Source organism: Epinephelus lanceolatus, chromosome 20 (assembly GCF_041903045.1).
Source record: "Epinephelus lanceolatus isolate andai-2023 chromosome 20, ASM4190304v1, whole genome shotgun sequence".
NCBI lineage: Eukaryota > Metazoa > Chordata > Actinopteri > Perciformes > Serranidae > Epinephelus > Epinephelus lanceolatus.
The window spans coordinates 36,641,979-36,656,467 of NC_135753.1; the positions used below are offsets into that span (position 1 = coordinate 36,641,979).

The 14,489-nt window shown below is 42.3% G+C and overlaps 2 protein-coding genes across 5 annotated transcripts in view; both read left to right on the forward strand.

The window, feature by feature from the left end:
- The window catches only part of hecw1a (HECT, C2 and WW domain containing E3 ubiquitin protein ligase 1a), a 97,306-nt gene extending 90,338 nt beyond the window's left edge, over positions 1-6,968 (forward strand). For all 4 annotated transcript variants that reach the window (XM_033638844.2, XM_033638846.2, XM_033638843.2 and 1 more), the window contains one exon: positions 976-6,968. In XM_033638844.2, coding sequence (XP_033494735.2) covers positions 976-1,087 — 112 coding nt within the window. In that variant the 3' untranslated portion in view covers positions 1,088-6,968. The remainder of the gene's footprint in view (positions 1-975) is intronic.
- A 2,045-nt stretch (positions 6,969-9,013) lies between these two features.
- stk17a (serine/threonine kinase 17a) overlaps positions 9,014-14,489 on the forward strand; it is a 42,815-nt gene continuing 37,339 nt past the window's right edge. Inside the window, exon 1 of the mRNA XM_033638449.2 lies at positions 9,014-9,452. Coding sequence (XP_033494340.1) covers positions 9,271-9,452 — 182 coding nt within the window. The 5' untranslated portion in view covers positions 9,014-9,270. The remainder of the gene's footprint in view (positions 9,453-14,489) is intronic.

A 14,489-nucleotide genomic window follows, 5' to 3' on the forward strand; every position in this document is an offset into this window, starting at 1 on the left:
AGGGGTGATCGTGCCTTTGCTGTGTCTGTGTCTGTGCTGTGTCACCCCCTTCCAATCAGATCCCCTCCCACCATTGACTCGTTTAAGTCCAGGCTCAAAACATACTTTTATTCATTAGCGTTTGTGTCCCCCTGACGTGGTTTTCTCTGACTTGTGTCTGTGTGTTGTGTCTCTGAATGTGTGAGCTGTGTACCTGGCAGTTATGTTGCCTCTCGTGTGTGTTTTTAGAGATTATTCCTTTTGTACAGCACTTTGGGCAACATGAGTTGTTTTTAAATGTGCTTTATAAATACATTTGAGTTGAGTGCTCCGCCCCTCAGACACAGCAGGTTGTTCCCTTGGCACAAAAGTGCAAGGTGGCCGGTGAAATAATTAAACAACAGCAGTTAACGTGTAAGCGTGCTCGGCAGACACAAAGAGCAGAGCTCAGGTTTCACTACAGAGCAGGGAGAAGTGCCAGAGTTTGAAAACCAGTTGTCAATAATTCTCATCAATCTCACCACATACATAGGCACATAGTTTAGTAATTGTTTCTCACCAGAGTTTGCACTACAATGTGTGTCAAGGATAAAACGTGCTAAAAAGAAAGTTGGTAAAGAGGCTATGATGAACCCTGGTAACCGAACTCCTTCATGAAAAAGCCGAACATTGAATTACAGCCAGCCAGTCTGGTGTGTGTCAGGGTCTGTGTGGTCCACTGTAGCTGCCTGGTGTTGTTTACAGGTGATTTAATGAAGCCTAACATTGAACGGCTGTGTGTAACAGCACTGCTCTCTGGCATGAGGCGTTTGTCAGATGCTGCAGATTCATCAGCATGTCACTCCTGTGTACGTCTTTGTGTTGGTGTCCTTGATCCTCCTTGTCGAGGGGAATTAAAACAAACAAAACAAACGTATAATGTGATGTGAGCTTCAGTTACTCTTCTCGCCATGACTCTCCACACTCTCTAACATCCTGCCTCTCTCTCTGTCTCAGGGCTCACACCTGTTTTAACCGTCTGGACCTGCCTCCGTACCCTTCATACACCATGCTGTATGAGAAACTGCTGATCGCGGTGGAGGAAACCAGCACGTTCGGCCTGGAGTGAGACAGACGAGACAGACAAATCAACACTGCGTCCCTCTCCATGTGACACTGAGTGGGTTAAAATGCGGGGGGGAACAAAGCAGCTCCTGTGGGCTTAACTCGTCGTAAAGATACCTGGATTGTACTCGACAAAGTTTTTGGTCATGTGGATGTACGTCACTGTTACGGTACTGTGTGTTAGAGTCTCTCACCTAGCTACGAGGATCTTTATGACTGCACCCAGCACTTCGTACACCACAGCAGGACTATGGTTATTTTTGTTGTAATCATAAAGACTGGAGAACAAGTAACACTACAACAGATATATAGATCAATCAGAGTTGCACGTACCAAAATGATCATCCATCCGATGATGAAAAAATACAGTTATAGAAGATTCTGAAAACAAGGCCTTTACGTAAAGTTTAACACATTATTATGATCGCTAAATACTTGAGATCTTGTTGGAATTTATCTTTAAATTTATGCTTACACCTGGGTTGAAACTTTGAAGTCACAGAAAGGATTTTAATGACAAGAGTGAGGCATGATAAAACCTACAGTGTGCTCATATACTGTAAAGACGAAGAATCAAGTCAGACAGAAAGCTAAGAGAAATATAGACAGAGACTACGACTGCACAAATAATGCAAACAGTGCACATACACGACAAAGCTTCAGGTTTGCCTAAATGAAAATTGTTCAGTTCAGATGAATCTATAAATACGGCTTTAACAAAGTTAAAGGTTGCAGATTTTAAAAAGCTCCTCAGATGGTCGCAAACTCTGTTAGCCCCAGTGCCAAAGGTACAATCATGACTGGTTTCTAATCTGGAGAGCCTACTTCATTGTGATCATTAGGTATTTTACCTCCAGTAGGAACCTGCCTGAGGATCTGAGACTGGGATCTGGTACATAAATAATTAAAGAAATGCAATGTAGCTTTGTGCCAGACACCAGCCATTTAAAGGCTTCAGGGGCGATCAGTTGAACCTTACAATCACGTCTAAAACTGTAAATAATGTAAAGATGCTTTAATTATAAATATATATATATATATATATATATATACATATATATTGTCTGTTTGCTCCAGTTAGAGCTGCAGAACCAACAGGAGCCTGAAGGATGGATGACATTTTTAGACCACTTAGCTTTTGGGTTGAAGTTCAAGAAATCATGACAAAAGAGGGCGATGAAGGATTCCTGCACTTTGCAAGGTGATTTCAAGCTAAATGTGAAGTCAAAATATATGCAGATGATTTATTAAGTGCAGGTAGAGCCCTGTAAAATTATAAGAAAATAGAGCCTAAATCTGAGCCCTGAGGAACTATGAGGATTTCAATGACTTACTGGCCGTAAAGGAGCTGGAACACTGAAGGGATACATCCATGTCAATAATACTGAAGCCAACCACACACATTGTCTTGTTATACTCTCAGATAACTATAGCAATTATGTTTCTTTTTCAAGCAATGTCAATGTCTTCAACAAGCTCTCTGTGATGAACAGAGACACGAGAGAAGTGCTGAAAGTCTTTCTTTTGCTAAGGAATAGGAAAGGTCTGACAGTGGAAAGAGGAATGTAGGGATACTTCATTAACAGTTGGCCTTTGGTATAATTCAGATACAGACAGCAAATCCAGGTAAAAGGTGTGGTATATCCCCTTCAAGTGTCAGCAACTGCTACAATACTTTATCCAGTTCGGATACTCAAGAAGTATTGTATCGTCCAGGAAGGCCTACATCCGGACCTGCGCCATCCTATTCTCTGTCTCCGTCTGGTTCAGTCCAAAGTGAGGACAGTAGCTGGACGCAGACCTTTCATGTTCCCCTCTGGATGGACAGCGGTGTTACTGACAAAGAACTCCCGACAGTCTCTCCAAGCTTTCTTGCTCTGCCATGCTTTCAAAGGCAGAGACAATGATGTCACGTCTCCTCTATCAAAGTAGCCATCAATGCCAACTCAAGGGCTCCTGGGATTCCTTCTGTGGAGACTGAGGGGGGATCATGGTGACCAGGCAAACAGGAAGTTTGTTATTCCTTCATGACAAAGAATGCACACATGGAAACTGTCTCCAGCTGACTGAAGGGGACGTTCTATGAATACTTTCAGCCCGAGCAGTACTTCACCTTTAGTGATCCTGCTGTTTGAATGGGAGAAGCTTGTACCCTTATTCAAGTCCTCCACCGGTGAACTCGTTCTCTCTGACTGTGTACCTCCACCGTGGTGTTGCTCTTTGTATGGAGCAGGTACTCCACCATCTCAAACCTTTACTGTCTCAGACAATGTGACTGGTGCAAAGCAGCATGTAGGTCTCCAAGGGCCTGGGATCACTGGATCGGCTCCCTGAACCGGTCCGTCCCTTGTGGTATATACTTGTAATGTGTACAGCAACCCTTGGACAAACCAGTGTAATATATGCAATAGTTAAGACCTTTACTCCAATGTGTTCCACAGTCTACCATGTTCTCTCAGACAATGACTGACCGCGGTGTACCCTCAGCATTCCCAGCCCCTTGTCTACATCTGTAGTCCGGTAATGGAACTGTGCCTCAGTGACTTACTGCCTCATAAGTGGCCCATGGGGTTGTGGCGCTTTGTGGTTAGTACTTGAGCCTGACATAAGGAAAGTCCTGAGTTCAGATATTTGCCTTGGTTCTTTTTGAAAACACTTTGCATGTTCTCCCAGTGTTCGTGTGGGTTTCCTCTCACGCTTTAAACACAGGTCAGGTTCATCAGAGACTCTTGATAGCCCATTTACACTTCACCACCTCATGCGTCTTGGGCAGTTAGCTATCTGATATCAAACAAGCCAAGTATAAATGCAACCAAGGAGCACTAAAGCTGGATTGAGGTCCGACACATTTAAGCCAGGTGTTGAAAAGGTATAGAAGCGTTCATCTCTCAAAGCCGCAGACATTATCTTCACTTCTCCCAGGTGTAGCCACATAGTTTGTCATTGCAACCATTGGATGATCTGTTTGATTAAAGGGGAACTCCACTAATCTTATACAACAGAGAGTTTCCATGTTTTGGGGATGTCTGCTGTTTAGGTGGGGGAAAAAAGCTCTATAAAGCCCACTAGTGTCTCCAGAGTGTCTGATAAATGTCCTAAAATGATGTCACTTGAGTCAGGGTAGGGTATGAAGTTTGAATATAAAAACTTGGGGTGTGGGCTGGGCATTGGCTGGGTAAATTATGATACCAGTAACCTTCAAGTGATACCAATATACCAATCGTGTACTTCATTCGATACCCATAATGTGAATGGAGTGGCATGTAGTAAATTGGATATATATAGTATATATAGAATAGTATCAAGGAGTCAGGACTGTCCGTGATCAGACTATGGTGCAAAAATGATCATCCAGGTATCCTTTGATTGGAGAAGTTTTGATACTCATTGTTACTCGGTCGATACCTTCGAGGTATCGAGTAATGATACCCAGCCCCAGGTGTGGAGTTAGAAAGAGGCCAGCTTTCCAGATCTTTGTAGACTGTTCTCATTCCTGCACCACTCTATAGTTCAGTTGGAGAGTTGGGTGTGTAAGGCTAGTAGTAGCTAATGTAGCCTCCAGCCTCTAGTCTGAAGCAGAGATGAAGAGCAAGGAGTTAGCATTTTTGCACTTCAGGTTCCCTCGTCTTGAAGTCAATGGGTTTTTTTTTAAATGAGTTTCTGGTTAGGTGCCTGAAATAAGGTCTGTGGTTAGCACAAGCTTAAGAGACTTTCTCATTTCTATGGCATAAAATACGTCACTATGCCTCAGATGGGTTCCTGCTGACCCACTTGTACCCCTTGTCTTTGCTTTCAAGTGGCTAAATGAGACTACAGGACGTCATCACGCCGAACCTGGCTCTACAGCCTAGTTGTGGTGGTGACATTGAAGTCATGAGACCATGGTGTATTTTGTTCAAAGGGTAAATGGACTTGCGCCTTTTGAGTCTTCCAACCACTCAAAGCTCTTTTACACTCCATGTTAAATTCATTCATCCACACACCATCCATCAGTTGAAAAATCCTGATGGCTTTTTGACGAGGGAACTAGACTGATGTCAACTTCCGGGTTGGCCTCCACAAAAATGTCAGCGCCACTCTACTTTAAAAGAGCTTTGGTTGCCCAACCCTAACCACACCTGAACCATTGTCAATTTTCCATGATGACAATCCATACCATGGCTGCCATGTGCAGATGTTGTTAATTTGGCAGATTGTTGCCATTGGATGTTAAAAAAAGCATAATCATTGAACTTTATCTGGGGTTCACAGGATCGTCCAATATCTGTTCTTATCTGGCGTTAGGGTTTAGATATGGTACCCTTGACACAGTTGGTGTACAGTGTTAAACGCATTTGTCTGTTAGCTTTGAGAGAGATTGACAACAATATCCTTCCCTGTTTTTCACCCAATGCATGCTGGGATAGGCTCCAGCCCCTGGCCTTGAACAGGACTAAGTAGTAGTCTAAGTAGGTCTAAGATGCGACCTTCGAAGTGTTGCACACACGTCCACAGGATTCGGCCACAGCTGAACTTTTGACCGCCGTTAACCATCAGCAGCCTGTCAGATTTCATGACACAATCTGGTACTAATTTCTGCAACAACAGTTGAATTCGTAAAACTTCTCTTATTTTCATTTGAAAGTCCTAAATGGTGCTTTATCTGATTTATTTGCTGGCTACAGAATTTTTCACTTTGGGGCACAGAATTACAGGATTTTGCTGATTAGTTCTTGCAGACGTTTAGACCTCTACGTATATGATTAGTCTAAGTAAATTTAAGAATGATTAGAATTAGATAACCGTCCTACTCTCCTGGTAAACTCACTGTACAGGCAGTCAGATCAGAAGTACTTTAGTCATCCTCGGCGAGGCCTTACCCACGCACCTCGACGACCAAGAGGACAAGGCTGTGATTATGTTGCATCTTCCCTGTATTTTTTTTTCTACAATCTTTTGTACTGTTATTTATACTGTATTGTATTTATAAGTGAGGGGAAATCCTGAAGCTTTCCTCAAACTTTTTGTTTGTTTGCAGTTTTTTGATGATAAGATAAGAAGCATCAGTCAAAGAGTATGCCTTCACTTTGAAGCCTTTGCGTTTTGATATGTGTGTCTTTTCTATTATCTCTAAAGCTGGCTGGTTTTCTGTCACTCGGTGTAGGAAATGTGCTGCGGTGGAGCTCAGTTCTGTTTCCATGTATATTTCTCTTTCTGTTCACCACTTCCTCCGGTGGCGTCGTCAGGTTATGTAAGGATTTTTCTTCCACGTCATGGATATCTCACTGTGTCATAAATTTCTGAGCCGCATGAATCCAGCAAGTGCTTCAGGCAGTTTACGGCAACAAATGACATGCATTAAAAAACACAAATTTCTGTATGTAATTTGTTGAAAATGGAAAGACTGTACAGAGGTCTTTGTTTTATTGGTTGGATATTTTGAATACATACATTGTAGATCTTAAACACATACTTCTGGAAAAGAAATGGTTCACAACACTCCCATAATAAACTGATATAAGAGTTCATCGACAACAGCTATTATAGAAATATTTCCATAAGCTTTTGGAGAAGTAAAGAATCATGGGACGTCTACAGAAAGGTAAGGTGGTGGCAAATTGTAGCAGCTGTCTGGTGTTTGTGTTTTTTAAGCTATTTATTTTAATTTTTAAAAAGAAAGGAATTTAACAAAGGGACTATGTGAATGACTGGATGGACACTGAAGCATGCATATTTTTTTGTTTTGTTTCTGTGTGTGTGGATTACACACACGCTGTAATGTACATAATGTTGAAAGGTTCAGTTCTGATCTGTCTGAGAACGGGTTGCTAAATACTCAGGCTGTGCTATCGCTCCACCACACCATACAACTGTTTATGAATCTCAATAAAAAGTTCACTTTGTTACTTCGCTGCTTTTGGGTTTTTATGTTGGACGGACTGTAGCAGAAAATAAAAGACATGGAGCAGTGGTGTATGGTAGTTAGGACGGAGCCCAGTTTGAGATTTCACATCTGAAGTAGCCACGACTTGACACTGGATGACATCAACGTACATGTTACCCAGAAATGATCAGAGCAAATTTTTTTGTGACAAAAATACCAAATAAAATATTCATTCAGATGAATATTTTTTTATAGCTCATCTGTGGTTTTATAGTTTATGTAAAGTAAACATACACCGATCAGCCAAAACATTAAATCCACTGACAGGTGAGGTGAACAACATTGATCATCAAACAGTGCAATGTTTTGTTGGGAAACTTTGGGCAAGGACAGTCCAGCAGGACAATGCCCCATGCCACACCACAAAGACTGCTCAGGAATGGTCTGAGGAACGTGACAAAGCTCAAGGTGTCGACCTGGCCTCCAAACACCAGATCCCAGTCTGATCAAACATCTGTGGGACGTGCTGGTACCCCACCTCACAACCCACAGGACTTAAAAGACCTAAAGCTAACGCCCTGGCACCAAACACCAAGGGACACCCTCCAGAGGTCCTATGTTCATGCCTTGAAAGGTCAGAGCCAAGTCTGGTCCAAAGAAGACCCACCGCGGATCGGGGGTACCTCTTTGGCACCAGTACATCCCTTAAATGTCGGGTCAGATTGGGATCAAGGATATTTGGAGGCCAGGTCAACACCTCCACAAGTGCCATTGCCATAAGCGGGTTTACTTGGTCTGCAACAGTGTTCGGGTGGGTGGAGCACATCAGGTAGCATCCACATGAATGCCAGAACCAAAGGTTTCCCAGCAGAACAATGCATTGAAACAAGATGTTAATGTTACACACTGGGCGCGAATAAAACAATTGGCGCAAGCAAATTACATGTGAAGATGTGATTAGATGCGAATTCAGCAAATTCTCAATTTCCCCTCGTGGATCAATATAGTATTTCTGATTGCGATTCTGATTCCCACTGGTCGGTGCGATAGACACAATGGGTCTGAATTTCCCTTCGGGGAAAATTAAAGTTCTTTCTATTCTCTTCTATTCTAAACAAGTTTCAACCATAATGTGATCAGGTTTTGGACCTTGTCGTCTTTTGTGTCGGGATCAGCTGCAGACTGACTTGGCAGAGATGGCTGCCATCTTGTTTTTACATCGATTAGTATTGTGCTCTTACTGCCACTAGATGGTACAGAAAAGTGTCCATGAACGAGGACAACAGGTCTAAGTTAAGTGGAGTGAAGTATAAGTAGTGATGGCCAAATGAAGCCTCATGAAGCATTTTCTTTATTTTCTGAGCCCACTAGATGGCGCTCATGGTTTAAAGAGAGAGGCTCAAAGAATGGCAATTCAGTGTGCTTTCAGCCTTTTGTTGAACAAAAAGCGCCATCTAGTGGGCTCAGAAAATAAAGAAAATGCTTCATGAGGCTTCATTTGGCCATCACTAGTTGAAAGCACACTGAATTGCCATTCTTTGAGCCTCTCTCTTTAAACCATGAGCGCCATCTAGTGGGCTCAGAAAATGAAGACAATGCTTCATGAGGCTTCATTTGGCCATCATGAAAGGTCAAGTAAACTCAAAGTGTGCTAATGAGGGCACAGGGTCTCAGGAGGATCGATGCAAAAGGACCCCCCAACACTTGTACAAAGGAGCAGGACAGACTTTGTGGAGGTTTATCCTTTTTCTGTGTTGTTGTGATGCACCTGTTTGCAACTACAAATCATGTCAGAAATAATTGGATGAATTATTTGTTGTTAAAACAATTAACCTCTGTTTTCATAATTATTATTTTAAATTAATTATTAGTATATTTTAATTAAATTTAATTATTTCATAATTAATTGCTCAGTGTTTAATATTGTGTGGTTGCATCAGTCTGAACAACGCTTCATCCTGTTTTCCATATGAATGCAGCGCTCCATCATCTCGCCTTCTGATTGGTCAGCTCACCTGTCAATCATCAGCAGCTCAGAGCGCTCGGCTCCGCTTCACTTTGTTTGTCAGTGAGGAGTTGAGGTCCGCTGACAGACGGAGAGCCGGGTCCAGACTCCACAGCACCAAAATGAGCCTCTTCAAAACCATATTAAACTATGCGGATGATTTTAAGTGTTTCACTTCCGGTCAGTGATCTGTGTCTGTCGCGCGGATGCTTGTTTGAAGTTGCGGCTCAGCTGCGGTGTTTGATATCAGTGTGTTTCAGTGTGTGACACTTCTCCTCCGGACGTTTGGTCACTAACAGCTCCGTTAAAAAGCGACGTCATGATACCTGAATGTCCTCGCGCCGGGACCTCGAGGAGCCGGACCCGCTTCCAGCACAGCCCGGCGACAGAACCGAGCCAGGCGCGCGGCGGCAGCGGCTTGTTGTCCGACATCAAAACCACCATCAGCACCGAGCCGTTCACCGACCACTACACCATCATCCCCGGGAAGGAGCTGGGAAGGTAAGACGGACTGGCTGGCTGCGCGGAACTGTGGTTAATATTTAAATTAATCAATAAATGAATTAAAAAATAGAAGAAAGAAAATTAGTTAGTAACAAAAAACAAATGAAAACAAAAAAGAAAATTAGATTTCCGCCAAAGTTGATACAAATTGGTGATTGTAATGTTTATTTATTGTTTTTCATTATTATAGTTTATATTATTATTTATATATTTTATAAAGTTTAACTGCAAACAATGATTTAGGGACTGTTCATTACTTATGAGGGGGTGGTGCACTTTTTTATTATTTATATTATTATTTATATTTGTTCCTATCTTATATGTTCTTTATTGAGAGAAAAAGGAACTGCTAGTTATGAAATGCTGCACATTTGTGCCTCACTTTTTGGGGTAAATAATTTTCCTCTCAGCAGGATTGGTGAATTTATGATCCAAAAATTTGTTGTTGGTGGTGATTTAGGGACTTTTTGTTACTTGTGAGGGGGTGGTGCAAAATAAAAAAAAAAAAGAAGAAGAAGAAGACAGAAAATGTGAATTTCAACTGAGTTAATATGTTAGTTAAAAAATGAAACAAATAAATAAATAAAATTAATTGGTAATTGGCATTTATTTATATTATTGTATTATTTATTTATAATATTAGTTATGTGTATTTTCATTTTTTATGTTCTTTATGGACCTGCCAGTTATAAAAATGCTGCACATTTGTGCTTCACTTTTTGGAGTAACTCATTATCCTCTCAGCAACGTTGCTGAATTAATGGTTCAAATATTTGGTTTTGTTGTTGTTGTTGTTGTTGTTGTTGTTGTGTACTTGTCAGGGCTGGCACTGGAACAGTTGGGCTGTCTCCCAGGTCATAGCCAGGCCCGATTAGTGTGATGGAGTCAAGCTGCAGACAGAATGATTTAGGGACTGTTCGTTACTTATGAGGGGTGCAAAACGGGGAGGCATGTCAAATAATTTCTCGAGCGCTGATTAGGGACTGATGATTTAAATTTTTTGTTTTGGCTCAGGGGAGGGGCATACAAATTTAAATGGTTGTATTTTGTGTTTATTTTACCGCAGATTTTTCGCAGGCGGGTTTGGAGGACATGTTTTCTTCAAAAATCACCAAAACGACACCGATTATCACAGCTAGAAACTAAAGACAGTTTTCAAATTCCTGACGGTTCTTGGACACATCGTGTGCGACGAATGCTCCTGTCAGAAAGAAAACATACTCAAATAAACATATCACTTAAAATCAATCATCAAAATCAATATCTGTGTCGTATTTAAAATATTGGCCAGAAAAAAACCCAGCATGCATCACAAGAGAGAAAATCCGAGGCTTCTTTCAACTCCAGGATTTTGTCTTCGTCTTTTAACTTAAAACTTTAGAATATCAAAGGGAGCTGAGGGAGACTCAAGAAAAAATATTTGTAGCTTTGGGGAGGGTCAAAAAAAAAAAATCACACCCCTTCTACCACCCTCCTCTGATAAATAAAGAACAGTCCCTTAGGCCAGTGGTTCCCAACTGGTGGGTCACGGTTCAAATGTGGGCCGCAGGTCCTCTCTTGATGGACCACAAGTGACTGTGTGTGTATCAACTCTGCTATCAACTCTGTTTCCTGCTTCAGAGTCTTCCTTATGCATCAGAAGCTGTTGTCATCAAATCAAAAAACATATTCGATGGTTTATCTTTGACACTTGGAAAGTCAGATCCAGTTCATTTCAGATCTGGCAGCGTCGTTCCCCTTTTGACCAGCTAGTGTTTCACAGGATTTCTTCAGGGTTAATTAGTAGAGGAAATGCCCTCCATCCTGTCGGCTACACTGATCTGGGGTCTGTCCCCGACCAGAGTCACAAGGCCAATCCCTTTTTGATTAGAATATGCTTTTACCATGACTAATGACCCACAGAGGGACTGGAGTCACATTGAACTGCTTCACTGTCAGCTCTGTGACAAAGATAACAGTGTTGTGGCTATGTGTGTGTGTGTGTGTGTGTGTGTTGACCCAGGTACAGCTCCAGAGATAAGAGTTGAAGTTAGACTGAATTAGAGTCATTTCAGCCGCTAAAGCTCCTGTTGTACAGATATGTATGTTTGAGTCTTAGAGGGCCACAACAAAGGAAGGGTGTGTGTGTGTGTGTGTGTGTGTGTGTGTGTGTGTGTGTGTGTGTGTGTGTGGCTTTACAATGCATGACCTGACATTGTGACTGAGATTAGCTGCCACAGAGCAACATGAAAGGTTATATTAATCTGCAGTGCCACTCTGATCTGCAGCATTATAGTCAGCAGATCAGCTGACATCAGTTCATGTGTTCAAGTTCATGAACACCACAAGTTACGTGAGATCAAACGGGTGTTCTCATTGTATTTAGAGCTGAGGACATTCCTAGTGGACCAACAGTCCTCATCAGGGTCCATCAGTGGACCAACAGTCCTCATCAGGGTCCATCAGTGGACTCGTCTCCTGCATGTTTCTGATATGACTGTAATGATTAAATGATATATTTTGGTGGTTTGAGTTGAAGGTGTGAGAAAGAATAGTATCAGTAACATTGTTAACACTGTGCTACATTACAGAGAAATACAAACCGTACTAATGAACCTTCATTAATATAGGCCTATATTTTATCTCCAAGTGCACGTCACACACTGAGCGAGCCGCCTGTTAATGACGCTGTGGGCTAATGGGCATGTAGCTACTTCCATGTTTCAGATGATACGTCATGTTTGTAGTCGACCAATGAAGATGAGTTTACATATCACCTTGGGTTCGTCCTTCACCTTCTCAAAATGATCCCACACTTTGGATTTCCTGCCCGACATGTTATTAACTAGCCTGTGGAATAACCACAGGTACCAGCCCTGGAAATTAACCTGACTCCTGTCTGACTGCTGAGCGTGGACACTTCCTGTGTCTGTCCTTTCAAAGTAAAGTCACACATGGTCCAGTCATATAGGTTTGGATTTATGTTGACGAGGAGCAGCTCCTGATAGAGTTTCACGTTTGTTTGTTGTTGTTTTTTTCCTGCAATGAAGCGACTGATGAAATCTTGCCAACTAATGACCTTTCGACCATCAGAGGGAAGCTCTGGTTGTACCTGTGGAGATAAGATCTGTTTCTGTCTCCCTCCTTTATATAACATTTTTATACAGGCTAATATGAATCAAGTCTGTCCTCTGTCAGATAATGTCCCGCTCTAGTTTGGAGGACGTGAGACAGTGGTCTCCAGGTTCACATGTTTTTAGCGTGTAAGAAAAGCCTTGGTTTTCAACAGCGCTGTATGGACGCAGATCTTTGCACAGGAAGTAGGTGATGGACTGTGTTATTATCTTCACTCTCACAGTTGATGTCGAGCTAAGTGTTTCCAGTGTTGGTTATTTTTGCAGCGGAGCAGGTTTAACGTTAGCTTGGCCGTCAGCGGCTAACGCTGTCTCTGGAGAGTGTGAGGTGAGCCCTCATGTTTGTCCACTCACACAGTATTTCATTCTCGTGTGTCATATCCAAGTCCTTCTTTCCTTCTGTGGTAAAGAATCCAAAATAAGTCGAGACGTTTGATTTAAATGCCGACAGCACATTTCTGATTTCTTCCTCCGGTGCCTCCATCTTTGTTTCCTTCGTTCACTGATCGCATGGTCAGCGGTTTGATCCTCGGCTCCTCCAGTGTCCTCCCTCCAGCTTTCTCAGAAACAAAGCTGAAATAATTAAAAGCTGTTGCAATAATAAAAACCTATTGGGACATACTTAGGAGATAATTAAAAGGAAAAATTGAAATGGGAATACAGACATGAAAGCTGCAGCATCATCATGGTCTTGTAGGAGCAGTAACAGAATAGATTGGAATCACATCAGTTTAGGATCTCGTCCAGCTCTGATGGTTGTCCTCTTTGGTCGGCGTGTTGCTGAGGCTGTTGTTTTCAGCGGTGGATTTCAGCGGGGACATTCCTCTGGCTGTTAATCGGTGTAATAACAGATGAAGGGGCTGCCGTACAACTTGTGTTTATTCCCTGGCTGACTCTTGGCCAGCTCCCTGGTTGAGCCCTCTGAACTCGGCGGTGGAATTCCATTCATGAGGCCTTTCCAGATTAAACCCTCGGACATAAACCGGGGTTTGTCTGGCCCTGCGCTGGTTTGTTGTTTTTTACGTGGAGTATAAACATCATCAAGTGGAGTGTCTGCTGGAATGTAGACTCCTCTTATTCATTATTAAATGAATTCAGTATTTATTGACAGAAAACTCTGCTGTATTTCTTTATTGAGCTGAAACTGAATCTGCTCCGTCTGTATAGAAGCTTCTGTCACATTACACACACACAGCGGGGCCTGACACTGAAGCAGGATCATCAAACGATCACGCAGAACATTCGGCCTGTAGCGCAGCCTTCCAGCAGCGTGTGTGTTTATAAAGTGTGAAGTGTGATGTGTGTAGCGAGCAGTTCCTCGACTGAGACATGGATAGACACCTCTCCTCACAGTTGACCGGTCGTGTGTTGGCTGATTCCACCGAGTGTCTCTCTGGGTCTACACGGAGCCATGTTCAAGCTCCACACAAGACGTCACGTCCTCTGATCGGCAAAGATCAGAGGACGTGACGTCTTGAAAGCAAAGATCATCAGTCACGACAGCATCATGATGGCCGGTATTGTTTTCACCCTGTAAATCTGTGTGTGTGTGTGTCATCATATGATCCTGGTGACTAGGGCTGTAGTCAACCACAGAAAATCTCGGTCGACTAAAGTCGCACATAATCTTCAACTAATCGATTAGTCGTGGGGAAAAAAAAATCTGTACGTTATTTTTACTTCTGCGTTGGTGTGTCTGTGTCACTCTGCAGTTACGCTAGTCGGTGGTGGAGGACTGTGTGAAGTGCTGTAAAGTTTAGTTGATTCAAAACACACATTAAACACACATTAAACATGGCTTAATAGAGACAGTTTCAAACACAAGTACACAAATCAGCTTCACTATAACTCGCAGCATTCACAGACAAACACTTGTCTTTATCTGGACACATTTTACCATCAAATACAACATGCTAATGTT